Source organism: Miniopterus natalensis, chromosome 16, assembly GCF_054644295.1.
Source record: "Miniopterus natalensis isolate mMinNat1 chromosome 16, mMinNat1.hap1, whole genome shotgun sequence".
Lineage (NCBI taxonomy): Eukaryota > Metazoa > Chordata > Mammalia > Chiroptera > Miniopteridae > Miniopterus > Miniopterus natalensis.
In genome coordinates, this window is record NC_142096.1 from 25,897,643 (window position 1) to 25,925,180 (window position 27,538).

A 27,538-nucleotide genomic window follows, 5' to 3' on the forward strand; every position below is an offset into this window, starting at 1 on the left:
ATAACTCATGGACAAAGACTTGGTGAAGGCCTGGGGTGGGGGGAAAAGGGGGAAATCTGTAATACTTTCAACAAAAAAGATAAATTTTAAAAAGAAAAAATCTCATGGTATTAAAGAACTAGAGGGATGGGACAGGTCTCTGAGATTATTCAGTACAACTTTTTTAAAGAATAGGAAACTACGAATAACTATAATGACATGCCCCACGATCACTGAGGTTCAAGAAAGCCAGCCATGGGGAGCCGGCAAACAAGAAACAAGACCAAGCTTGTTGCCCAACTTTATTAAATTAATCATTTAAAGGTCAATGCTTATTAAAGTCATATACAATAATAAAACAGGTTGTGGTTTAACGTAAGTAAAAATCTTTGCCATGGGCCCATTACAGCTAGAGACTGTAAGGATACAGTCTCTCTCAGGTCACACACACACAAACACGTTGTGTCACTTAACACCATCCCAAGACCTAAAGAACACTTGGAATTCCCCATCTGACTTATTTCTACTGTTCCCCATAAATCAAACAGGAACACCCTAACCTTTCTGCCTCCTCTTAAGTTTCTTCCTATTAAAATGACAACTAGAAACCCATGCATTGCATGCTTAGGCTGCGTGGGTTAAAAGGATGATTCACACTGCAGAAATCATTTTAGAAAAGTACATTAATCAGCTATAAGAAATTGGTAACTTTTTCATCATTTCTGAATCTTTACCAATTTAACTCAGTCTTCAAGAAAACTAAAATGTTTCTTTTCAATTCTACTTAAATTCTTGGCTTCATATTAAAATCCTTCCTTGGCTATATATAGCTATGCAACTTTAGGCTTATATTATCATTATCATCATAACCATCATTTTCATTTAAAACTAACATTAACAGAGCCCTATGTTTACTCCAGGAATTCTACAATGAGATCTCTACATAAGTTACCTCGTTTATTCCTCATGGGAATATAATGACTATTACTGAGCCTTTATCTTTCAGATGAGGACATTGAAAATTTGAGAAGACAGGTGCGTCAAAGTGCACACAGCTAGTGAGAGTCAGAGATGTGCTTCAACCCAGTTAGATCTGTCTCCACAGTGTGTATCCTTAACGGCCTACACTAGCAGGGAAGCTCTGTGCACGTGTCCAAGGTTTCGCTTTCTCTAGTATGAGTCTTCAGGGTGGCTCCTCCTGACACCTTCTTTCTGAGAAAGCTCTCATGTAGCTTTTCTGTCGCTCAGCTTCAGTGTGCTTGAGAGTTAGAGTCGGAAAGAGCTGGGCTCCGTTCCATATCTACAATTTACATTTGTAAAGTAGAGATCATAACCTCTATATCCCATGGTCAGCTGGAGGATTAGATAAGTTAGTGTATGTCCAGCATCCAACATGGTGCCTGGCACGTAATAGGCACTAAGATATTCATGTGCTTTCTTTATCTACACATGGCAGGAGCATTAACAAAAAACATCACACTCACAAATGTGAAAATGCAAAAGGTCTTCATAATTTTTTTTTCCAAAAAGAAAGAAGTAATTTTCTAATTTACTCCTACAGAGAATGTTGGCGGGGGTGGGGGGGACAACTAGGTTGGTATCTAGTTTCAGGCCACCCATTTAGTCACTATATGACTTTGGGTAAAGTCTTTAAGTCCATGGGTCTGAACACCTCTCCTGCCTACATGAGAGGGGAGGAAGGATAACCAACAGAGGGGTGTATGATAATATATGTAACAGTGTAGGCTAAAGGACTAGAGGACTATATTCATGAAAGCTGTGATTACTGTATCTAATCATTATTTTTGTCGTTGAAGTTTCCTTTATCTTTATAGCCAACAAATTCAAACCAGTGAAATTTACATATAACCTACACCTGATACACATCATCTCTTTAAATCCAGAATAATTTTATATAAAATGATGCGTCTTTTATATGGCGTCTTTAAAATACTTTTATTATTAAAGTAATACATATTCATTTTGTGATGGAACCCACACCCTGGTTGGAGAAAGGGTCCCATTATTTTCCACACAAAGGTAACTGCTACTCAAAAAGTGGTACACCCGTGCAACTGAACCTCCCCAAAGTGTTCATACAAATTCCATTTTAGACTGTTTTCCTAGAAGCATTTGGAGAACCAAAGGAATTCCCCAAAGATCCCAGGGTTTTGCTTCACATATTTATAAATCTCACTGAATTCAGGCTTCAAATACTACAATGACTGGATCCTTGCAGCAGCCTCCAGACTCCTAACCAAGTTTTTCTCTGTTGAATAGAATTAAAGGAGGAGTGTACCAGAACTCATGGATTTAGATAATTCAGCTGTTTATTTACATCGAGTTCTTACTAGTGTCAGTATCATTATGGATAACATCCCTGAGCAGAGATAGATGCCAGGTATTCATTCATCTTTCAAAGAAGAGGAGTGACTTTGTATGATCTAGAAGGGAAGGGAGTAGAGACCAAAAAAAAAAATCCTAGCTTTTTTTCAGCATATATTAAGCACTAGACCTTGTGCTAGGAAATATCAGAATCCTTCCTGTATATAATCCTCAAAATCAAAGCTGTAAACATTTGTTTAAAATACTGAATGCTTCAAACTGGAGGATGGGGGGAGGAGAAATAGACTTTTTCTTTTCTACCCTCTACAGTATTTTAATTTTTCAACCATATGTGTTTCACTTTAATTGCATTTATAACCTGGTGTGATTCACATTATCACCAATTTTACACATAAGGAAACCAACAGTCAACAATATTAGGTAATTTTTTTTGCAAGGTCATATAGTTAGAAAATGACGGCACTAGGACTTGCCTTTGAAAATAATGCAGTTTTTTACAAAAAAGTTCGAGGGGAGAAGGGAAAGAAGTTCAAGGAGTTTATATTTAGGGCCTCTGTTTACTCAAAAATGCAGAACCCTAGGTTGTCTAATAAAGAAAACAAGATTAGGGTAAGATAAAACACTTGAAGAAAAAAGATTGTTTAATGGAAAAACCATCATGGGGCTTAGGAAAGAAAGCTGACTAGAGCCAAGGAAATGGATTGCTCAGAAAAGATGAGGAGCTGCTAAGGTTGGAACTCATAAATTTGTAATGGAGCCAATCAGCACAATTATATAATTTTTGCCCAGATGTGCTGGGGAGTCCAGATTCGGTTGATTCAGGATTGGCAAGAGAGATGTGGTGTTAAGCAAGGGTTTTAGAAGGCTTGAGGTTTTAGAAGGCTTGCATTTTAAAAGTAAGTAAGACACCCACCCAGTCAGTCTGCTTTCCATTCCTTCTGAAGATGCATTTAAAATAAAAGTAAGATTAAAAGGAATAAGCGAGCAAAGAGAAATGGAAAGAGTGACACCAAGCTTCATGAAAAGAGCAAGTGGACAGGCAGAGGTTTATGTGAAATGAGTAGATGCCACCTTGGAGAGGAGCCAGCCCACCCCATGGAACCTCCACAAGGCTCCAAGCTCAAATTCAGCAGATATAACAAGGGAGCAAAAGGGAATATGTAGCTGAAAACCATGGAACTCATTGGAGATCTGAGGGAGAAAAAAACTGTATTACTGGGGGCTTCCATTCTCTTCTACTCACCCACTTCCAACCCAACTGAGAACCCAGAAATTCACCAGAAAGCTCTTCTCTAAAGAAATGGAAAGAAAAATTTTAAACTAAGCTTCTATTTTAGATGTGAACAACTCTGAATAAATTTTTCTTCAGTCTTGTACTTGAGGGAGGGGGAAACATAACCATCACGATCATGACGACATGAATGGCTCTCCTAAGATACTTACCCTGTTGTGTAAGGGATGTTTATGCCTCCTAGATTAATACTTTCACATCCCACAATGAACAGGGTTGAAAAACACAGTAAAGACACCCCACTGCAGATCATTGCAAGTTTTGCAGATTCTCTTGCACCAAGTTTCAATTTTTTTATAATGTAGCCTCCAAGGACAATGCCAACACCGGCACTGGGGACAATAATAACACCTGGAGAGAAGGGAAGGACAGAATTAATTTGAAGTAATGTATACTATTATTTGTTTTCTTTATTTTTCTCTTTTTAAAAATTTTTTCCCATCACCATTTACCCTCCCTATACCCTCCTCCACGTCTACCCACCCCCCTACTCCCCTCAACCTATTTGTTTTCTAATTACTGTTTCTATTTACTTATTAGTACTAAATTAAAGAATAAAAATACTGTAATCAAAGTGGCAGTTATAAAAATAGTTAACAGGGATACAGCATAGAGAATATAGTCAATAATATTGTAATAACGATGCATGGTGTTAGGTGGATAGTAGACTTATCAGGGTGATCATTTCATAAGTTATATAAATGTCTAATCATTGTGTTGTACACCTGAAACTAATATAATATTGTATGCCAACTGTAATGAAAATTTTTTTTTAATTATTTTAAAAGAAAAAAAATTTAATACTGTAATTAATAATTTTCAATGTGTGTATTTTATAGTATACTTTATTTTCAACACATACAACCAACAAAGGGTTTATTTTCAGAATATAAAAAAAACACAACTTTTATAAAGCAATAAAATAAAGACAAGCAACCCATTAGAAAAGTAAGAAAAACTTTAATGGGCCCTTCACTAAAGAGGAAATCCAGCTAACCAATAAACACATGAAGGTAAGAGGGAAATACAAATTTAAACCATAATGAAATACTAATCCACACAAAAATGCCAGTACAAATTTTAAAGTCTGACAACACCACAAGCAGGCAAAGATATGGAGCAATGGTCTCTCTGGTGAGTTGTAAACTGTGACACTGACTTTGAAAAACAGTTTGGCATTTATCTGGTAGAGTTGAGGATATGCACACCCTGTGTCAGGCAATTCCATTCCTGGGTCTATACCCCGAAGAAACTTATGCACATGGGGACCAAAAGAAGTGTACAAGATATTTGAAGAAACATAAAAGCCAAAAACTGGAAATAAACCAAATATCCATTAATAGATACATAGCATGTAGTAAATTCATACAATGGAATGTCACACCCCAGCAGTAAAAGTCAGAAGCCCAACTGCACATAACTGTGTGGGTGAACCATACAAACACCGTGTTGAACGAAAGAAGCAAAAACACAACAGAACATATGTGATGCGTGTGTATAAAGTTCAAGAACAGGTAAAATGAAATGATATTGTTTAGAAATGCATATACTGGTAGTACAACTATGAAGAAAACCCAGGAAGGAATTGCCATAAAAGTCAAGATAGTGGGGGGATGGGGGGGATGCAGAGAAGGCACAGGGGGCTCCTGGAGTACTGAAAATACTCCATTCCATGACCTGAGTAATAGGTACACATGTGTTCAATTCATAATTATTCATTATCTCTAAACTTTGTTTAATGCACTTCTCAGTGCATTATATTTCACAGTGAAAGCATTTTTAAATAGTCATAATGCCTGCCCCAAGAACCTTACAATCTAAAAAAGAACCAAACAAAAAAATTCAGAGCACAGTAAAGGAATTATTTAAAGGGCAAGGAGAACAAAGGGGAGGAACCATTTGAGTTTTCCCTGGGAGAAATCAGGGAGAGCTTCAGAGAAGTGGCAGTATTTGAGCTGACATTAGACAGATGAGACAGCATCTTTGGGATTTAAAAGAGGAAACAGAATCTGTCCAATGCACCAGCACAGAAAGGACATCCTACACAAATAAACATGTGCAGAAGCATGAGATAGAATTGAGAGCAGTTCAAACAAGCTGGGAGTGGAATGAATGCAAGCTGCCAGAACGTGGTGGGACATGGGGAAGAAGGGCAAGGAAGTGCAAGACCATGAGAGACCATGAACAAGTCAGGCTGCATCTCCGGGCAAAGACACACCACTGAAGAATTCTGAGCCGGGGTCTGGCAAGATGGGCACTCTGTGATACAAAGATCATTTCTGGCCCTGAGATGGAAGATGGCCAAGATAGAGCCAAAATTAGAGTCAGAGAAGCGGTCAGGAGGGTAACTGCGAAGGTCCAGGAGGGCTATGGTCAGGCTCCACACGGAAGACAAATTAGCAGAGGAAGACAGCGACGGAGAATGAACCATTGCACAACCTGTGCAACAAACAGCTAGAAGTGCCTCCAGAGCTCAGGAAGAGCTGGGCTGGGCATTTATAACCTGCAGCGGAATTCATGGCACAGGTAGGATGTTCCAACAAGACTGAACAAAGAACAGTGAAGGGCCAAGGCCAGAGTCCTGGAGGGCACCAGTGTCAATGAGGATCATAAAAAGATGAGCCCACAGAGGAAACTGAAAAGGAGCAGCCATAGAGGGAAGAGGAAATCTAGGAAGATAAATGTCTTAAACGGGGAAGCTTGGGCTTTGGATTCAGAAAGACCGGAATTCAAATCCTCACTGCATCTTCCATAGCTATGTGATCACACATAAGCATAAGCTTCCTCAACGCTCTAAACCAGATTTCTTCCCTTTACCATGGAGCTCTACCTTTTTGGTTAAAATGAAGGTTACTGACACTCTATGTAGCCATAGTACACTGTATTTTGTACAAAATATAAACTGCAGTTATTACAAGTGTGCCATAGAAACCAAGGAAAGGGCTTCAGGGAGAAAATGAAGTGTCAAATGCCTCGGAGAAGTCCAGCAGGATAAAGGCTGAAATGAGACAACCACGTCACTGGAGATCTCAGCAAGAACAATTTTCAGGGCATCGTGGAGGCAGAAGCCAGACTGCAGTGGGCTGAGTAGTCAGCCATGAGGGTTTGGAGACTGGAATGGGCGCTGCCTTCCAGAACCGTGGCTGTAAGAAGGGGGGCTATAGGTCCATAGGTTGAGTCGGGGCTTTCTGAGTCTTGTTTGGTGCTAAGACATGAGAGGGCTGAAGCATATTTATATTGAGTGCTGACAAAAATAGACCGAAAAGGGGTACGAGGTAGAACGTAGAAGGAAAAGGTTACTTCATGACAATGCAAGATCCTTTTTTTTTTAACGAAGTTGAATGTTTTATTATTAAACTTTCTTGTTTTCCTGCAAGGCTGCTACTTCACTGTATAAAAATAGCACCCGCAAACTCAGCATATTGCTAAATTTAGATAGTATTGCTTGTCATCTAACACTGTTAACAACTAACAAAACCTTTTCCCCACTGCCAGTTATTTCCAATGGAAACATCATTAAGTATTTTGACCTAAATCCAGAGACTGATGTAAGCAAGTTATAGTGTTATATAAGGCTTAAGATAACAATGTTATCCTTGAAATACATAATTTTATAACAATATTTTACCAGGGATGATTTCAGGAATTCTGAATATTAGAACTGTAGCCTAGCCTAAAAATCACAGGGTGGTGTGAAAAAGATGCATATTGTGTTTATCTGCAGTTATTAGAAGGTTAAGGGGCATTTTCTTCCTACAGCATAGTTATAGTTTCTTTTTCCACAGGTTTACTAAAAGTTGCTATTTTAAATCTTCTGTCCACCACTAATTTAAAACAACTATGCTAGATCAAATTGTTTCATACTGTGTTTAGAGGGTTCCGTTTCCACTCCTCAGTAGAGTTTATGTATTTTTCAGGCGTCTTCTCTCTTTGGTTCTCTAGTTCTGCAGGGTTACTCGGTGTCATCTTGACCAGCCAACCATCTTCATAGCAAGATTTGTTGACAAGTCCTGACTTTCTGCAAGAGCTTCAGTCATTTCAGTTACTTCTCCGGACAGAGGAGACTAGAGTTCACCAGCAGCTTTCACACTTTCCAAAGCACCAAACTCCTCTTGTTTGTTCAATTTTGTCCCAATTTCAGGAGACTATAGTAAACCACACACATCCCCCAAGCTTCCTGCGCAAAACTGCTGATTCCCACTGTTCCAATACCATTTTCTGTTGTTATCCATGCATGTTTCTCTGTGAATTTATGCAAGGAGAGCAGATTGGGGTCAAGCGTAGAATCTGGAGGCCATTTGCCCTCAAACCTGCAGGATCCGCACTGAGAGCCCTGTTCGAGGGGTGGGGTGGGGGGCACAACTTGGGGTGGAGGTGTTCCCTGCTAGATCCTTAAGAAGCCAGGAGAATGTGGAATTATTAGCACGGGTGATCAGATTGGCCCTGAATGGGGAGAGACGCCTTCCTCTGCACTAGGAATAAGATGGGGCAGGGGGAGAGGGAGAAATCCCTGGGTGGGCCCAGATTCCCAAAGCCAGTACACACTATGTTCAACAGCCCACATAGGGGAGCCGACAAGGAGGATCAGATTTATCGAGAGCCTGAGCTCTGCCTGGCAGCCCGTGTTCATCTTGTAATTCTCACCACGGTCCTGATTTTATCAAATCAGGCCCTGTGCAGCTGAGGACATTGATGGCTCAAAGAGGTGACCTGACCAGTAATGCACACAACGGAGGGAGACTTTGAGTAAAAATCGAGACCGCTGATCCTCAGCTCTGTCCACATCACCACAGCAGCCTTTTAGAAGCAGTGGGTCCCTAGACTCTCCAGGTAAATCAACCAGAGCTCGGTCTGGGCTGAGAGGAGCTGATTTACAAAGTCTCCTCCTCACCAGGGAAAGGCAGACATGCTGTCAACATGATTAAGTAGGCAAAGCCTTACATTTAGAATTAAAGTGGCTCATGAATACAATTCCTATTTCAATGGAACAATTTATGGCGTGGCAGGTACTGTGCCAGGAGAACCACAAACAAACCTCCACACTCACAGCTGAGTCATAACCTAAAAACAGTATAATTTATCTGACTATGCATCCTAATTAGTACTCAGCTCTTAAAAACAGTACATTTGTCATCAGTAAATATGAGGTTACATCAAACAGAGTAAACATCCATTAGAATTTTCTCCCGATGTCTCCCGTCATCTAAATCTCACCACACTGTCAAAACAGAAGGGTTCTGAGCATTCGCTCATGCTAATCCGTGCATCGCTCAGGTCTCCTGCTTGAGCAAGGGACCCAGATGTTTCTTGTCGGAGTCCATGGACTTTGGGGTGAGTGGAAGATTTGGGGCTGAGGGCTAAGGGGTGGAGTATGAGAGCAGAGCCTCCTCACTGCCCCTGACTCTGGGGAAGCAGCTTTAGTAGTTTGGAGTTGACTTATGGACAACACCGAGGGGCTGGGAGACACTCTCCCCACCATCTAGGCCCCCCCAACTTCCCCACTCCCTTGTGAAGAGAGGGAAACAATTATGTAAGATGGGCTCACCAGACAGAAGCTGCCACGCTCCAATGCACCTCACTGACCCGTGCTCTCCTTCCCTTCCCTCTGTCCCCAGACTCCAGCCAGCCCCCCTCTACTGCCCCCTTTGAGCCTCTGAGTCTGACCCACCTGCTCTCCAGCCCCCAGCAGGGCCGTTCTCCCGTGCCTGAATTTCTGTTCCTCGAGCCCTCTAGTGGCCTGCACACGGGGAGGGGTACACTTGAGGGGGAAGCCCAAGGGACATCCCTCACACTCTGGTGCAAGTGTGAGCAGGAGAATGGATGGGAAGCTTGGAAAGATGGTAGCACCCAGACCAAGCCCAGGACCCACCTAAAATACAGTTGGTAGGGGAAAGAAGCCAGCACAACTGCAGGATTTGTCTAAGAGACAAATCCAGGTAAGAGCAAGGGCAATACAGACAGATCCTGAGTTTGAAACTCAGTTCTGTCACCTACAAGCTGCATGTTTCTGAACATTCCCAGACCTTGGATATTCTCATTTCTGAAATATGGGTAAGAATAATATCTTCCTCATAGGGTTATTAAGATTAGACAAGGTAAGACATCTGAAGGGCTCAATACAGCATCTGACCCACAGTATACACTCAATGTCAGCAATCATCATCATAGCAGTACGAACATCAGCAGTCTCTGCCTAATATTGAGTTGGACATTTGCACAAAGAACTATAGTGTAATTATAGTTAGGCAGACTTCTACGCACTATTTAATCTACAGAATTAAACTGAAGCTACAATAATGGTCTAACATAAACCTCTACGTTCTTTAGTATGTAAACATCTGTTCGATATTTGAGTCTTAAACAGCTAAACCTCTCTTTGATATTTAACTACTGTTTGTACACATCTGAATCTAAAGAACTCATTGCTGCATTAACTTACAAAAGGCCTGCTTTCCAGTTGGAAACCTTTTCTCTTCTTATTTATCTAAACAAATTGACATGTCAGTTGTCCAACTTCTGTTCTTTCTCTTACGTCACACAGTATTCTACCATTCGGTTTTGTACTTTTTACTCGGGGATCACACTGTTGCTTGTCCTTACAAAGTGTGGCTGCACGGAGCCCAAAGGTCTTTACGAAAAATGATATTCAGTGAATTGCCAAATATTAAAAATGATGGAGGAATTTTTCTCTTCACTCCGGTTTTTGTCAATAGATAGACATTAGACATTACTTATCTCAGTGGACACATAAAATATACCCAGGCTTAATGCACGATTTAGAGCAAAGGAAAACCTTGGACGGAAGGGGAGGTGGGGAAAATTAGGTGACTCACTCATTATTGAGAATGTTTTATGGAGAAAAATGAGGAGAATGGGGGGGAAAAAACAAAACAAAAAAGACAAAAGACTGTTTTAAATCTGGGGAACTTCAACTGCACTGCAGCTGTTGCTGTTACTGAGAAAACAACAGTGTGGTTTCATGGGTCCCAGTGCTAACTTTGTCGTGAGGTCTGCCACCACTATCGTGTTTACTTCTCTGTCTCTCCTGCTGGATCACAAGGTTCCAGTACACAATAGGGATGCTATCTTTAATCTTTATACCTTTCTAGCACTTACCAGGACATAGTAAATGTGTGGCAAATTAGTACTTGAATATACTAATTTCGTTATTTATAATTTACTGCATAAAATCTTCAAATGACTTATTCATTTCAGTTTTCACTTATTCCTTGAACTAGGCTATATATCACTTTACAAATAGGAAATCTAAGATCTAATTTGGGGTGGAAACTTGCTAAAACCAGCTTAAAGCTGGCAGGTACTAAATAGCTAGGTTGAGGCCTGAAAAATCTCAGTGTTATCAAAATTCTGAATTGAACATTATTAGCAAAAGCTTGAATGCCAACCCACTAACGGTTGTAAAACTTGTAATGTCTGGAGTCTTCTGACACCTCCTCTCTGTCATGAAACCACAATGGTGCAGAGTATCCTATGGTGAATTAAGTTCACATAGATTCTCAGAACCTTAGATGTCCTCATGATTTTTTCTCTAAATTCACTGGCCCTTTCCGTGTATTCCATATCCAAAGTTTTCCTTAGTTAAGCTGAAAAAAGATGGCTTGCAAACATAAGACTATGAATCCGTGAGAAATATCATTGTAAACTGCTATAATTTTCAGGTTCCGCTGCCTCTTTGGGGGAAGGTGGCTAGGCACAGGGGAAGGGTGGGGAGAGGAGGAGGAGCCCCTGGAAAAGAAGGAAGTAACAATTCATTCTCATTTATTCTTATTCATTCATATTCTCTCCCTCCCTCTCTCCCTTTCCCTCCATCTCTCTTTCTCTACACACACACACACACACACAGATGTTGAGTATATGCCAGATAGTATGATAACTAATCTGCATATAGTATCTCATTTAATTCTCAAACTTGTAAGGACCTCGAGTTGCTCTGAAATCAGAATGTGTCCTACAATCAACAGTATCTCAGCTCTGTGTCATAATCTAATTAGAAGTATTTCTTTCTCATCATAATTCAGAATCATGGTGTATCTCACATCACAATGAACGGTGTCTTAGATTGGGAGGAACGTAGCATTCTTTCCACATCACAGATGAGGAAACACAGGTTTATTTCACTTTTCTAACGACTAAGCTTCTAATCTTATGATACAAAGTCAACATTTTCCTATTACCAGGGTAAGTTATTTTACCCCATTAAGCTTTCACTTTCCCTTGAAAACATTTTCTTGTAGGAAATAAATATCAGTTACTGTCAGTGGGGAATAAAAGAAGAGACTATTTTAAAAATTCAAACCGTGAAGCTAGAAAATTTTAACGGTCTGAGAATAGCAGCATAGTAAATATACACTTCCACTAACAATACATAAACCCACAGAGTATCACAAAAGCACAATATATCTTTTTATCTTTCATATCTCAGAAATCCCTTCCCAAACAAACAATGAATGAGGTGTACCATTAGAATTAATTTATGGTAACTTTTTAATAATCCACTGGCTGTTCTAAGACAGAGAACAGACTATTTCTTGAAGTCCATGTTATTTCACAGCATAACACTAAGTCAAATTGCAAAGGAAGAACAGCAGAGTATAGGACCATTGACCAAAATAGGAGAGGCAGCATATTCCATAATCTAAGTTCCCAGGAGCTGCAGAGAAGCCTAAAGGCCCAGAGGAAGAACTTGCAGGGAGTTCCTTTAGGAATTCTCCAGAGGCACATGAGCCGACAGGGAGGCTAGCCTCACACGGGGCTGCTGCAGACAGCCTGTCGCAAGCTGTGCTCTTCTCATTTCAGATGGAAGACATGGGGCCAGAAGGAGACCTCTCTGGCCACAGCTTCCCCTGTGAAGTACCCCATGACAGCCAGCGTGGCTCAGATGGGGCCACCTACAGCTAATGATAGAGAATGCTGTGAAATTGCTAGCATGGCCTTGCTAAAATCACCAATCGAGGCTTTCAAAGGAATTACACACCTCTGCAAACCTTAGCCTCTCTGACTTTAGCATGGAGATAGCAATCTGAAGCTCATATTTAATTCCTACTTGGGCAAATGGGGCTCATTCACCCAGAATAACACTTTCTTCAACTCTGCCAACACAGGGAGACATTGTGCGGCAGGAGAGAAATGTGAGAAACCCAACCTCGGGGAGTCAGTGTCTCGGGATCACCGAAGGAAAGGTAATAAAAAGGTGCATTCAACAGAGAAAACAACCACACTTTTCATTTCAGGTTTCTGCAGAGCTCCAGCTAAAATAATAAAGAGAAGCAAATGCCGAACTGTGTCATGCAAAGAATTCAAAAATCAAATTAAATCAATATTTCATCTTTTACAGCTTAGGAACCTAAAAGAGTTTTCTACAGCCTGGCAATGACACCACAGAGGGCACAACAACACGAAATATGAAATGCAAAAACCAGAGCGTTTACTTCCGTTTTCACTGGCTCTGGGAAACAAGGTGAAACAGCAAAAGCTTTAAACAAGTTACTGCAAAAGAAGAGGGGAAGAGACCCTTGTAGAGAAATTTTATAAGAGAATAATAGGAACTTATTAACTTTCTTAGTGATCAAAACAAACTGCAAACTAAGACCTGGGTATTGAGTTACAGGACTTGCTTTCCATTCAGAGACGCAAGGCCTAGAGAGGTGGGCCAGTGCCAAGTGCAAAACCCTCTTAGGAGGCCCTTCAGGCGAGATCCATTTTCTGTCAGCAGTTTTCAACTTCTCCCCTTTCCATTGTTGTCCAAACTGGGCAGCTCATAGAGCTTTCCCATCTCCCACCGAGACAGTTAGGGTCATTACATCCACTAAGAGCTGAGCCGCAAAAGCCTCACAATGTTACCCTCCCCCTTGGAGAAGTAAGCAGATTTTCAAAACTCTATTTATTGGGGGGGACATTTAAGACAAACTTCTACACACCTAAACTGTACTGGTTAAACTGTCATTGCCCCACAAGGGCCAGGTGGAAATTTTGCTCATTAAAAACCAGGTTAACTCTGCCAAGTTTATAAGAAGGACCAGAGCAGCCACTTAATAAGCACAGTCAGCTCACTAATAGAATGTGCTGTTTCTTTTTCTTGTTTTATTTACAGCTTCATTGAGCTATGATTCACATGCCACACAATTCACCTACTTAAATGAGTGTGCAATTCAATGTTTTTTAGTATATTCACAGAGATATGCAACCATCATCACAATCATTTTTAGAACACTTTCATCACCCCATAGGTATCACACCCAAGCCTCTCCCTCAGCCCTAGATAACCATACTTTGTGGTTTTCAAGATATAAGTTCTGTACTTATTTTGTTAAATGTATTCCTAAGTATTTCACTCTCTCATACTAGTATAAATGGAATTGTTTCCTTAATTTCATTTTTAAATTGTTCATTGCTAGTGTATAGAAATACAATTGATTTTTGGATACTAATCTTTTTTTTTTAATTTATCTTTATTGTTGAAAATATTACAGATGTCCCCTTTTTTCCCCATTAACCCCTTCACCCCCACCCACTCCTCACCCCAGGCCTTCACAACACTATTGTCTCTGTCCATGGGTTATGCATATATGCATATAAATTCTTTGGTTATTCTCTCCCCAACCATCCACCCACCCCCACCTTCCCTCTGAGATTCGTCAGTTTTTTCCATGCTTCAATGTCACCGAATCTATTTTGTTCCTCAGTTTATTATGTTCTTTAGATTCCACATATAAGTGAGATCATGTAATATTTGTCTTTCTCTGCCTGGCTTATTTCACTTAGCATAATATTCTCCAGGTCCATTCATACTGTCCCGAAGGGAACAACATTCTTCTTCTTTACAGCTGCATAGTATTCCCTGGTGTAAATGTGTCACAGCTTTTGTATCCGCTCATCTACTGACGGGCACTTGGGCTGTTTTCCAGATCTTAGCTATTGTAAATTGTGCTGCTATGACATAGGGGTGCATAGATTCTTTCTGATTAGTGTTTCAGGATTCTTAGGGTATATTCCTAGAAGTGGGATTGCTGGGTCAAAAGGCAGTTCCATTTTTAATTTTTTGAGGAACCTCCATGCTGTTTTCCATAGTGGCTGCACCAGTCTGCATTCCCACCAGCAACGTACCAGGGTCCCCTTTCTCCACATCCTGGCCAGCATGTTATTTGTTGATTTGTTGAAGGTAGTCATTCTGACAGGTGTGAAGTGATACCTCATTGTGGTTTTAATTTGCATCTCTCTGATGATTAGCGAAGTTGGGCATTTTTACATATGCCTCTTGGCCACCTGTGTGTCCTTTTTGGAGAAGTGTCTATTCAGGTTCTTTGCCCATTTTTTAATTGGATTGTTTGTCTTCCTCTTGTTGAGTTGTATGAGTTCTTTGTACACTTTGGAAATTAGCCCCTCATCAGATGTGGATAGTAATCTTGTACCTTAAAACCTCATTGACCTCACTTACTAGTTCTAATAATTTTTAGTGGATTCCATAGGATCTTCTCCATATAATATCACATAATCTATAAATGGAGATAGTTTTACATCTTCCTATCTAGCATGGGTGGCTTTTATGTCATTCTCTTGTCCAACTGCCCTGGCTGGAATCTCTAGTGCCAGGGTGAATGGAAGCGGCAAGAGTAGGCATCTTTGTCTTATTCCTGATTTAGGGGCAAAACATCCAGTCCTTCACCAATGAGTATGATGTCAGCTGTGGGTTTTCTGTAGATGCTCTTTGTTGCATTCTGTTTTCAATCTTCAAGCATTTCAATAGTAGTAGAGCTAAAGTTCATTTTGCTATTTACAAATGTGTTGTTTATTACTTTCAGAAAACTTACAAAAATATATAATGTTTAAAACATATATTTGATTTAGCATAAAACATTTATTGAGTACCTACCATGTGCTGAGCCCTGTACTAAACTCTGGAAATACATGGTGAAGAAAGCTGACAAAATTCGTACCTACATTAAGTTTACAATCTACTGTGGGGGAAAATAGACAATACGTAAATCAATGACTAAGCAAATAGTACTAAATGTTAGAAGGTGAAAAGCACTAGAGAGAAAAGTCTTTAGCCCAGCAAGAGAAATCAGGAGCTCTGGAAGGAGTGGTCTTTTTAATGAGGGATACTGGGTTAGGTCTTTCTTCTGGAGCAGGAGTGGACAAGATGTTTTTGTGTTTTTTTTAAAGAGCCAGATCATAAATATTTTCCACTTTGTGGGCCAGGCGGTGCATGTTACAACTATTATTGTAGTGCTAATGTAGTCATGGGGTTGTGTAAACAAATAGGCATGACTGTGTTTCAATAAAATTTGATTTACAATAATAAGCAACTGGCTAAATTTGGCCCAACACCCCTATTCTAGAGTAATAAGTTGGCTTAAGGCCACCTGGAATACAGACTACATTTCCCAGACTCCCTTGCAACTAATGTGGCCATGTGGTAAGTTCTGGCCAATGCAATGTAAGCAAAAGTGGTACAGTGGTGCCTCGGTTTATGAAGTCTCCGTTGACGAACATTTCGGTTTATGAACACCGTAAACCCAGAAGTAAATGCTTCTGTTTTCGAACTCGCCTCGAAAGTCGAACATGCCACATTCCACTGAAGGCAAGATCCTGAGGCCCAGCTGTGGGCTGTGGATCCCTCGGTTTTCGAAAGTTTCAGAACTCGAACGGTCTTCTAGAACGGATTGCATTCGAAAACCCAGGTACCACTGTACATCCATCCATGCCTTTCTTCTTTCTGTCATCCTGCTGCTTGGAATGCAAAAGGCCCATGGAACCTGCTGGACCTCTCCCTTGGACCAGAGGACAACAGTCCATGATGAAGCAGTTCTGTGCTGACTAGTTCCAGATTTTTTGTGAAGAACAAATAATCATTTATTTTGCTTAGGCCTCTGTTACTATGACACTCTAATCTCAAAAAAAAAAAAAAAAAAATGTAATCCTAAATTAACACAGGAGCTCAGAGATTATCCCTTCAATTCCTTCATTTTATAGATGACCAAAAAAATTTAAAAAGTAAATAAAAATGAGGCTTTGTAAAGATGTCTCACTTGGCTTAACTTGGATCAATGGCTAGTCCCAAGCAAGGCCTAGATTCTTATGTGTTCAGAATCTACATCCAATGCTTTTTCTACATTCCTATGAGGCTAACACTCTCATAAACACTCATTTAAATTACAAAGATTTGTTATTTTCTTTGTGTGATTTTTTTTCAACCATTTAAGCAACTTGTTTTCCCCGGAAATGGGTGCTCAGTTTTATTCTAAAAGTAAAAGGAAAATTACTTTTTATTTATAGAAACTTGCTTTAGAGTTAATTCTTCCAAATCCTATTTCTTTCAGAATGGGAAGTGTTTTAGACTAATTTTCCACCTAAAGCAGCGGAAAACTCAGAACTCCTTTCAAAGAATCTTACCTATGGTTGTCTTGATTCATGAGGTACACACCTCGAAATAAATACTGTGGTTAAAGGTTAAATGTTAGAGCACGCTGACTTTAACTTTAACCAAAATTAACAGCAATAATCTAAAATCATACGAGGGAAATAAATCTTTATAGTTTTTTCAAAGCACATTCATATCAATTATTTAATTGAGCAATAAAACAGCCTTGTGAGCAGGTATTTCTGCTTATACAGATAAGGAAAGGGACTTGGGGAAAAGAAAATGACAATATAATCATCATGACAAATGTGTAGAGTACTTTAAGTCTTAAAGCATTTACACCTAATCTTATCCCTTAAAATGGGGTACTGTATATCCCCATTTTCCATAAAATTAAGCATTAAGGAAAATAAGACACAGGACTGATATCATCAAACTAAGAGAGCAGAGCCAGACACAAATCTGAATTCCAAGCCAAAGTTCTTTCAGGTCTGAGACGAGAAATCTACTACTTGAATTCCAAATCCATTGTTCCTTCTAAAGCTGAAACCTAGTCTCTTAACTCCTGCTTAATTTTTCCAATTAGTTACACTGTCTTAAAAAACAAACTAAAACCTTCAATTAAAAAAGGCTTAGCCCGGCCAGGCGTGGCTCAGCGGTTGAGCATCGACCTAGGATCCAGGAGATTGAGGTCCGATTCCTGGTCGGGGAACATGCCTGGGTTGCGGGTTGATCCCCAGTCAGGGGCATGCAGGAGGCAGCGGATCAGTGACAACTCTTTCATCATTGATGTTTTTATCTCTCTCTCTTCCTCTCCTTTTCTCTCTCTGAAATCAATAAAGATATATTTTTTAAAAAAAGGCTTAAACTTGTTAACATTGTGGCGGGGGTGTAAATGTATGTATGTGTGCATAAAAGTATGTGTATGTAGTGTGTGTGTGTATTTCTGATAACCAATATTTTATTTACTTCTTCCTTACATCCCTCAAAAAAAGGATTTGAGATGGAAGGATAATTTTTAAAAACACATGAACAGGATTATGAACTAGTGGAAAAGGTAACTGAGAAGAATTGCATCATCTCTTTCTTCTGTATTCATGACATTACAAGTTCTTCTTTGTTACCATTTCAGCCTTGCTCTCAGAGAGTTATTTATGCAATCGATGGGTCGGTAGTTGTAGTTACAAGATATAAATATTTTATATATGTAGGTCAGCAGACTGTCAATTTGTACTTAAAACTTTTGTTTATTTGAACAGAGTCATTGGCATTATTTAAAAAGAAAAGAAAACTACTTTATAAGTTGCCTCAAATATTGTGGAAGCATCAGGTACATTTTTGGTGCTAACAATAGATGTCTTTCTCATCTTCAGATCAGATTTCCAAGAATCTCAGAACAAGATGCCAGTGGAAATTTTGTGTTAATATAGCCTATCTGCCCTGTGGAGAATTTTGCTCTATTCTGTGCACCCCCAGCCTGTCTAGGGTCATAACCTAGGGATACTATGTCCATTCCCTGAACTCATTGAGTGATTACTGAGTGCCTACCATGTAGTAAACTACTCTGATGGGCATTATGGTGTGTATGCAGATGAATGAAAGAGTTTTAATAGAGGAAATAAAACAGAACAAATAGTGTGGACTGGCTTCATATTATGGAGAGCTTTGAGTCCCTTGTAGAAGAACTTTAGGATCAACCAATAATTAATAGAAAATATGCAAACTAATTTTTTAAAAGAAGACTGCTGCAATCCTGCTAGTTTCAATAGGATTATCATTTTACGGAGTTCTGTTTGATTGAATAGATACTCAGATACTGTGATATTTTTTAGTGCCTTGGTATATGTTGCTGTTTCTAAGAAGCGTGGTGAAATTGCCCTAAACCAGTGATTTTCAACCTTTTTCATCTCATGGCACACATAAACTAATTACTAAAATTCTGTGGCACACCAGAAAATATTTTTCCCCCATCTGACGACAAAAATAGGTATAACTTTGATTCATTTACACCAGATGGCTATCTTCGTGTTTGGCTGTTGTTTTTCCATTTGCCAATCTAAGGGGAAAGAGGTCAGTGCCCCTGACAGAACAGTCAGGTATTGCATGTTTTAAAATTTCTTGCAGCACCAATTCAAAGTCACTGCCTTAAACAATTGAGCACCAATCCTTTTTATTTCGGGGGGGGGGGGGGGGCGGTGCAGGAGGCAGCCAATCAATGAGGACTCTCTCATCATTGATATTTCTATCTCTTTCTCTCCCTCTCCCTGAAATCAATAAAGATTTTTTTTAAATAACAAAAACAACTATATACAAATTGTTCCTTACACAGGTAAGAGAAGTATACACCTATAATGTTTCTAAATATATTTACTTAATCAGAAAACCAACATGTTATATTCATCTCTATTGCAAAGAGAGATATGGGGAAAATTTTTAATGCAATGACTTGAAAAAATTAACTATTAGCCTGAAATGCAATCAGTCTAACAGTAACAAATTCAAATGTCCTACCTTCTGGCCACAACAGGAATTTGAACCTGGCAGTAAAGCAAATCTTCTGTGGTCCATCGTGAGATGGTTCAGGTTACAAAAGAACATTACTTCAACTTCTAAAAGTGTCTAAACACATGGTTCATTATTTAGTTGGAAAGAGTAAAGTACTTCCTGCCAATGTGGTAATAACCGTATCCTGGCCATACTTAAGGGCCAAGATATTCATTAGCTCTGGATGTGATATTCATGAGTTAACAGAAAGCATCTCTGAGGAAATGGCAGATGGTGGCATGAGCTGGGGGGGTCACAACAGTTTGTCTCTAGACCCAGGATGCCACTACCCATGAGGATATGGTTCCTTCAAATAGTGTCTATACCTTTATTTACTTACCTATAAAATTAGAATAATATTATACTCTGTCCCCTATTTTCCTCCCTTCCAATAATAATCCTGAGTCTCCTGTCCTATTATAAAGGACGAAATATTCGACGAATAGAGAAGAAAGTCAGGGTCATTCTCATTAATAATTAATATTTATGTTGTTCTTTACATTTAATAAGTAATTTTTAACTTTTTAAAGCTCCACCAGCCCTGTAAAATGAATATGATTACACCATTTTACAGCTGGTAAAACTGAGACCAGAGAAATTAGCTAACCCACCCAAGGTTACATTGTGAATAGATGGCAGAGGCGCTCTTGAACCCAGACCTTCTGGCTCTAAAATAAGTAACATTTCTCTTACAAAATGTTGGCTCACTACAAAGCAGGTAAGGATCACCTTACTTAAGTAGGGCATGGGCCTGCTAAAATGGGACCATGCTTGGTAAAAAGTTTCTGAGTTCTCAAAGGAGATATTTAATCATCAAGCTACCTCACTCCTTGGTAGGCCCTCCAAAAAAAGCAAAAAGTGGAGCAATTCAACCTCATTCCATCACAGGCACCAACGGAAAAAAGAATCTATATATATGATATTTAAACTGCCAGGAAAAGGTATTACATATATCTCAAGTAAAATGGTAAGACAATGACTATAATGCCTAGAAAAAGAGATTGCTCACAAAAATCAAAGGATTTTCAAGGTTGACAAGGAGAGGAGGACAGTGGGATGTTTGTTAGTTGATCTTTGGTGAAAGGTCATCTACTTCAATCCCTCATTCCAAAGATGAGACTGTGGGCCAGAAAGATAAATGTTTACATTCCTTCATTCATCAAATCTACTGGATGTTTCTTGGATGTTGACTTAACGAAGGACATGATGCACTCTGTAGCAGAAATGCTCCTACTCTGTTCCTGACATTTCATTCTTTCCCCAGAATTTTCAGTCCTTTCGAAAAGCTCTCTAGCCCTGGCTGGGTGGATCAGTTGGTCGGAATGTCATCTTGTACACCAAAGGGCTGTATGTTCAATTTCTGGTCAGGGCACAAACCTATGTTGGAGGTTCAGTCCCCACTCAGGGTGCTTACAGGAGGCAATGTTTCTCTCTCACATCAATATTTCTCTTTATCTCTCTCTCCTCAAAAAACAATAAAAACATATCCTTGGGTAAGGATTAAAAAAGAAAAAGAAAAGCTCTCTATTATTCTCAACTCAACTTTTATACATAAATGAATCCTGCTCTGTGACTAAGGCTCTCAAGAGTCTCTGGGCCATTCTGAACATCAATGATCATCAAGGGACGATGAATGTAGATGCAGAAATCTGGAGAAAACTGGATTGAATGTCCTCTGAGCCTGAAAATCCCTTATAAGTGATGTTTGACTTTTTTTTCTGTGTGTGTGTGTGCCTGTGCACATGTGTGCACATGGAAAACAAATCCCAGACATGAGTACTATGTTATCAATCGTCAAAGATGAGTGAAACAAAAACAGTTCATCTAATTGAGAGATTTGGTCAACTGACATTTCACTGCACCAAGCTTCAAATATATGAAATTATAACACTTAAAGTGTTTCCCCACCCCAAGAGTTGTGAAAAATAGACATATTTGAGGTAGAAAAATAAATTAATAAATCGAAGATATAAAGATTTAACCCTCACTCCACACTGATTCAGCTGAAATCACACTATAAATGTGTTACCCTTAAAGCAATTGCATTTTATCATTTATATTAAATCTCCAGGCCTCCTTCAGTGCAGAGGAAATAACCCCTCAGCCCTTCGCATAATCGTCTCCTGCCTCGTCTCTCATTTTCCCGCTTCATGTTAGCCACACTCCTTTTCTCTCTTCTTACTCTTCTAGTCCATTTCCCTGATGCTCTTTCCTGTGAACGTTTCACATGTCCTAAGTCCTAGCTTCACTCTTCTGCCTTAGATTCCTTTTCCTGAGAGTGTCGCATAAAGTGGATATTGCACGTGTCACTAGTCTCTCCTTCCTAAACACTGCTAACACAACACCTGCATTACCTCATTTAATCCTTACAGCCTCTAACTCTCACAGAAGTTCATGAACTTGTTCAGGAACACAAGCAGCCTACTAGGATCAGGATAGGACCCCTCTGTGTTTTCATTATGACACAGTGCCAGGCTAATAGCAGCAGCCTTATAAATATTTGTGCATGGATGGATGAATGGATGAGTGGATGGATGGATGGATGGATGGATGGATGGATGGATGGATGGATGGATGGATGGATGGATGGGTGGATGGGTGGATGGGTGGATGGGTGGATGGAGAGGAAGAACAAGAATTTCAACAAGATATGTCTTCCTCCAAAACAGATCCTCTTAAATACTGTACCATATGTCTTTAGCGAAATAAAAATTCTAAAATGTAAGCAACTTCTCTGAGGACCAGCTCAATCTATACATTATGGACTGTATTATGGTTTTCTGGGGGTACAGTTTACCAGAACTGCTCTATACGCCTCAGCTTCATCAACCCTACACTGGATAGAGAAGGGCCTCCACTGTAGTATTGTGGTGAGGACTTCACAGAAGGACAAGTTCAGAGGGGAAGGCCAACAAAAGTCACCTGCTTTTACCATCATGGCACAGGCTCACAGTGAAGGAAAGACTCTGATTTGATTTGAATTCCCAAAAGCTATATAGATTTTTCAAAGTGCTTCCAGAAAGATTTTCTTTTAACAATCTGATGGTAAATACTAATGAGTTCTTTAGTATGAAATGACTTAGACAGATCAAGATATGTGTCATTATAGCAAAAGAATGGAGACAACCCAATGGCCACCAGTAGGGAACCAAATAGACTATGACACACAACAGAATGCTATGTAGCTGTAAAGAAACGAACAAGATTTCTGATGCTGCTCCAGAGCAGAGCAGAGGGGACATTATATCAACTGTGGGGTAAGACAGGGGAAGTACTAATGTAAAAGACTGATGTATATAATATAAATATATTGCATACATAATACACATATTAACTTACATATTCAAAAAGAAACAGGAAGAATGAACTAATAAAATTCTACCTATAGAAGGAGAGAGAGAAAAGCAGGATGGAAGCAAGGCCTCCCTGAATATCCTTCACTCTGTGGTTTTGATTCTCAAATCATATAAATGTCTTACACAACTTAGAAAACAAATTTAAGTTTAAAATATAAAAACAAAGTAAGCCCTGAAAACTGGAAATAAATGAAAGCAAACAAACTCCACATCATATCAGGTTGTGGGCATAGCCCAAACAGAAAAGAATTATTTCAAATAAGTTTAGGTCCCAGTATTTTGCATATCCATAAGAGAGAGCCTCTGGACAAAAAGAACCGTAAACAAGTCTAAAACTGAATTTCATATTTCATAGTAATCATAAGATAGTTGATTTGACAATATTGTACACACACACACATATGTATGCTTATAAAGTAATTATGTTTAAGTCCTTAGGGAAAAAAAGATTTTCAGCATTAGAGCAAAGAGATATAATATAATAGCAAAGAAATAATAACCTCTAATCTTAAATTTGAAGCAGAAATATCAATATAAACTCAAGATTTGTTTTCTCTTATTAACAAAAGTCTTAGAAACAATGACAACCTTGTAGCAATGAGCACCCCTAGTCTCCAAATACCATTTCCTCTCAAAGGAACCAGGGTTCCCTGAGAAATATGACTGGCCCCAGCTCTAGGGCAGGAAACATGAAAAACAAGTCACTTTTGTGACTCCAGAAACCACAAAGACTACTGAGGCAGTGCTGAAGGACACAGGAGCTAACGTGAAGGGCTCCCAGTGGCCAAAGACTGGACATCTGGAGCACTGAAAAGAACAATGACTGCAACGGATTAACGCACATCACGCATAAATAGCCGTGAGTTCATATTATTAATTTTTTAAATATATTGGTTACTATACAAATTTGCTACAATATCAATTTTTACTCTAAAATTGGTAAATGAAGGGAAAGAATCACAAAAGAAATAATAATCATTCGGATAACTGGGCAAACAGGAGGCTGGTCATTTGGTGAATGGACTTAGGGCAAGTCAAAGAAAGCGCACAAGAGAGCTTCGTGTTGCGCTGGGACATGAGCCTCCCTGCCCAACACCCCCTGGCTGTCTCCTGCTCCTGAAGTTCCTGCTGTTTTACTCCCTTGGCCAAGACTAAAATAGCCCCTCCTTACAACTTCATTTGAATGTATTACTTCGCTTAATAGGTGGGATTTTACAAAATGCCTTCAAATTACCACTCAAATTAGACTAAGAAAAAGTTTGTTTTAATTCAGAAAGCTTAATGAAACTTTTTAATTCCTCCTTCAGGGCTCTGTCCATCATCATCTTAGGCTTTCCCAAATATAATCTTCAAAACAAACTGCTTTTTTTTGCCAAAACAAGCTGGTCATAGCACATGCCCAGGTTGCGGGTTTGATCCCCAGTAGGGGGCGTGCAGGAGGCAGCCAATAAATGACTCTCATTACTGATGTTTCTATCTCTCCTTCTCCCTCTCCCTTCCTCTCTCTGAAATCAGTGAAGACATATTTTTTTTTAAAAAATACAAATCTCTCTGCTCAGAGAGTAGAGTCAGCTGATAAAAATTCAAAACTTCAATCTGGGCTTTAAAATGAACTCTCACCCTTGTTTAATCTTACTGTGACTGACAGGCCACCCTCTGCTCCTAATCAATCTGAGTATCTCTTGACTACTATTATTTCTTATCAATCTGGAAGGGAAGAGTATGTGAGCTGGGATTAAAAATCAGGAGACTATCAAACCTTTTATAAATTGCACTGGCAATGATCCCCCAAAATTGCTGATGACAAAACCAAAATGAAATTGGCACTTTGTGATTCTGCTCCCGTGCTCCTGATGTTGGAATGTGGGATGAACAATTCCATGAGTTAGCTTTATTCAGTCCTGCTCTCTCTTCACCAAGGGGGCCGCACTCAGTGGCTACTGCCTTGACCCCTCCACTGTGGAATTCTTCTGCCAAATATCCCAGGGCCAGGGGAACGCTTTACTCCACTTTTCCACAAGGAGTTGTCTATCTCGCCTCTGCCTCTATAGTAAAGAGATGGCCTAGTTTATATGTGTTTATTATGCATCAGTTCCTACCTAGCTTGGCACCGTATCACTGCCCCAACAGAGCAAAATGGTACATTTGGAGTGAAGTGGAGGCTCAAGACAGCGCTGCTCCTTGGTCAGTATGGAACAGGACACAGAAGATGGACTAGCAATGTTCCCCAATATGCGTCCTGAGGAACACTGTTCATGGGAAAGGTGCCTCTTTCTCATGAGTGGATTTTATGTCAAACAAATTTGGAAAAGACTGTAGGCTGAAACTTCCTCTGGCAGTTTCATAATGCACATCAGCATATTAAAGGTTATGATATGTCCTGCAGCAAAGGGCTCTATTATACTTTGTTTTACTCAACAAGTTTCAAACTTATTTGGCTATAAACCTTCTTTTCAGTAACACTTTTAAATTTGGGAAATACTTTAAACTACATATAACAGCTATGCGGCTCTTGGTTTCCCTATCTAAGAAATGTTGCTCAATAAAAGGTTAGTGTAAGAATTAAACTAGAAATGGGACGTTAAGATTTTCTGACAACCAAATTGTAACCTATCAATTTTACCTTAATATACAAAAAACATTTTTGAAAAGCAAGAGAAAAAAACATATTTTTATGTCACAATTAGTACAATGGTCCATGGCAGTATACTCTTTATTAAAAACAACTTCCTGTCATGGACCTGCAACCAATTGTGTATGTCTTGATGCGCAAAGTGAAAGACATGAGAGAACAAAGTGATTACCCAAGTATTTCACGTCAACATTTTCTTTCTACAATAATATAATTTTGCCTGTTAATTTTCAGATAATTGATGCTTACTGGGTTTGGATATAGACATAGAGAAGAAAGTGGGAGCAAAAGTCATTGGAAAAGTTATTGTAATTCTTCACTTAACTGTTTAAATACAGTTTAATATATTGAGCCTTCAGTAGATACAATCATTCACTATCTTTGAAACCCCTAAGAAAATATCTAGAATATCATATGATATAATACACTAAAAATTCCCCCAATATTTGAGAAATAATGTTCTTACATTTCTGAGCACCCAGTTTACTAAGAAAAGATTTAAGCACTAAGGTACATGTATCAAAGCCTCCTAAAAATCGGTTTTCCCAGACATAAAATAATTTCTAAAACAAAACTCATAGATTTTCTTTCTACATTCAAGCATCTCCAGTAATCCAATTAAAATCTGTTAACATTTATAAAAGGAGAGTCCTAATACCATAGAACTGACCTATATTTCAAATTATCAATGTTCAAACACCTAACACTTTAAGACTCATGCCAACCCATAAAAAGATTTATTCAGATTTACACTTGAATGCCATTGCCTATTTCATTCATTTTAACTCAGAACCATAACAACATAAATAAATGCAAAGTTCAAATAGGGGACATCTGTAATACTGTCAACAATAAAGATAAATTAAATAAATAAATAAATAAATGCGAAGTTCTCTCTTTCCAAAACACAGTTGGTAAAATTGTCACACAGTGATAAAATCTGGATCAAAGAAAACATTCAAAGACTTCCTCCTCGTGAAATCTGGGGGGAAGTTATCTGCTAATGAACTTATTTCACATTTTGGTGTTAGAATCAACGCTAGTTTTCTTCACTCACTGCATTTTAGTTTAGTGGTCGAAAATGATCATGTTTTGAAGGAGCTCTCACGGCGGTGCCTTACCAGTGTAGATGCTGGCATTGGAAGCCGGAATACCAAACTGTGACTCGATGAACTTGGGAATGAAGGTAATGAAAGCAGTTACAATGGCACTCTCAGCTGTGTATGACAAACTCACAAAAAGGAATGTCATGTTGCTTAAGATCCTGACAGCTGCTCTTGGTAGGTCTACAAAATGACAAAAATGACAAATGAATGTTATAAACAAGGGATGGAAAATAAAATAAAACTGAATTGTTTTTGAAATGAACTGGAAATAGCCATTCAGCAATATTTGAGACTATTGAATTATAAATAAAAATAGAAAAACCTAATGACCGATTAGAAATTATACCCCTTATTAAATAGATTTGGGTTTGTTTGTTTTTAATTCTCAACTAGGATAAAGAAATTTAATAAATATTTTTAAAGCATACCCATACACAAATATCCTTGCAAGAAGTATCCAACCTATGATTCTTATTTCCAAAACTATTTAAAATAAATTGTTTGCATTTTTATTTATTAAAACAATGTTATTCTTTGTTAAAACTCCAAGGTCTACTAAATGTGTAAAGAACCTGATATATAATCCTAAATTACAGTTTCCACTTCACCCAACTAACACTTCCCTGAGAAAATGACTTCTGGGTTTCCGTCTCCCTGGCACCCACAGCAGAGGAACTGACACATGATGGGAGAGCTGATCTTCCAGCCTCTGGAAATAATACAGCTAAGAGGACACATGGGATAAGGCCACCAGGCCAGACACTGCCAGGGACTTTGGAACAAAGAGAAATGATCTACAAAAGAGCAGGACAGCCCAGAGGTGGGGGATCAGCACCTGCCCAGCTGCCTCTTAAGGAAGAGAGAAATCCATTCCTCGACTGTAGGCATTTATTACATAGAACT

At 39.0% G+C, this 27,538-nt stretch overlaps 1 protein-coding gene across 1 annotated transcript in view; it reads right to left on the minus strand.

Annotated features, from left to right (window-relative positions):
* The window catches only part of SLCO5A1 (solute carrier organic anion transporter family member 5A1), a 92,188-nt gene that overhangs the window by 12,736 nt on the left and 51,914 nt on the right, over positions 1-27,538 (minus strand). The window contains exons 4-5 of the mRNA XM_016216101.2: positions 26,651-26,815; positions 3,769-3,967 (exon numbers count right to left, since the gene is read on the minus strand). Of these exons, the coding sequence (XP_016071587.2) occupies positions 3,769-3,967; positions 26,651-26,815 (364 nt within the window). The remainder of the gene's footprint in view (positions 1-3,768; positions 3,968-26,650; positions 26,816-27,538) is intronic.